Raw genomic sequence first — 1,318 nt, 5'->3', positions numbered from 1 at the left:
CACAAAAACGCGGCAGCAATGGGAGGTCAGATGCCTCAATATTGAATAACGAAACTATTGGACTCAGCCGTTGCTTATTTTGACCAACAGGCGATCCCAGAGTGTGGTCGATCGTTGTTGGCATGAAATGAGAAAGCTTTTCTGTTTTGTTTTACTTTTTGGGGAAGAGCGAGTTTACAGAAACAAAGAAATAGTATTTTGGTCGGTCTGACGTATTTGCAGGGCGTCTGAGGCTCTGGAGTGTTTTATGTAAAGGATAGGATAGGCGAAATAGGATCGTCTTCAGAGTTTAAGAAAAGACCGAGAGAAAAGGGAAGAGAAAACAGTTCGCAAGAAAAGATGCAAAAACCAAAAGCTAAAACAGAGATCTCATTCCACACGTCCCCGTTTGCAAAGTGGTATCAAATTAATTGTGGTGCAGGGAGCATCACATCCCAATGGCAAAGCGACAGGCAAGAGATTTACTGAGGAGCCGGAGCCGCAGCCGGAGCCGGAGCAGCAACGGGCGCGGCCGCCGGGTAGGCCATGCCGCCCTCGGGCTGGTACTGCTGCTTGACGCCAGCGTTGCCCTGGCCGGCGGCGTCGCGGGCCGTGACCTCCTTCTCGTCCTGGGTCAGCACGCAGAGCGCACAGCAGCACGAGGCGGCAATGTCGACGATGCAGTTGCCCTCGAGGTTGTACTTGGAGCGAATGTCGGCGCGCTGCAGGGACATGGGGATCCAGTGCAGACCGAAGCAGGCACTGCCGCAAAGCAGGAGGCACTGTGTTGTCAGGTCAGTTTTGAAAATGAGAGTGAGAGAGAGAGGTATTCGTCTGCCAACAGGGCCGACGTACCGAAGTGTTGATGGGCTCGTAGCCCTGGAGAGAGCCATCCTTGTGGAGACGGTGATGGGTCTTGCCAAAGGTGACGCAGGGCAGGCAGTAGGTGATGAGGCACAGGTCGATGGGGCTGCAGCAGCCGAAGAAGGCCTCGCTCCAGGACTGGGCGCCGTCGGGCGACCGCTGGTTGATGTGGTCGGCAGGGCGGGCCAGGACATCGTTGAAACGCTGCTTCCACTGTTCGACGTCCTTGTCGTTGACAGCCATTTTGTTGGTGGTGAGGCTGGTGATGCGGACGAGAAGAGGGTATTAAGAGGTGGCGAGTAGAGACGAGTAAAATTGGGTATCAAAAATAAGTATCGTTGAAGAGAAATGGGAAAAGAGCGACGAGAAGTGGTTGGACGAAGAAGAAGAAGGGGGAAACGAGAGACAACACAGCAGGCTGGGATGGGCTGGACAGGTATTTATGGCTTCTTGGGCCTCGTTTGAGACAGAGCAG

At 53.9% G+C, this 1,318-nt stretch overlaps 1 protein-coding gene across 1 annotated transcript; it reads right to left on the bottom strand.

Annotated features, from left to right (window-relative positions):
* Nucleotides 1–461: 461 nt before the first annotated feature.
* On the bottom strand, nt 462–1,086 carry SPBR_03257 (uncharacterized protein; the record flags this gene model as incomplete). Its single annotated transcript, XM_040761560.1, has 2 exons — nt 462–761; nt 835–1,086. The coding sequence occupies 2 exons, from the start codon at nt 1,084–1,086 to the stop codon at nt 462–464; spliced, it is 552 nt and encodes a 183-aa protein (XP_040620416.1).
* Between the last annotated feature and the right edge of the window lie 232 nt (nt 1,087–1,318).

This window comes from Sporothrix brasiliensis (genome assembly GCF_000820605.1).
Source record: "Sporothrix brasiliensis 5110 chromosome Unknown Cont17, whole genome shotgun sequence".
Lineage (NCBI taxonomy): Eukaryota > Fungi > Ascomycota > Sordariomycetes > Ophiostomatales > Ophiostomataceae > Sporothrix > Sporothrix brasiliensis.
Note: the sequence above shows the minus strand (reverse complement) of the source record. Positions and strands in the feature narration are given on the sequence as shown.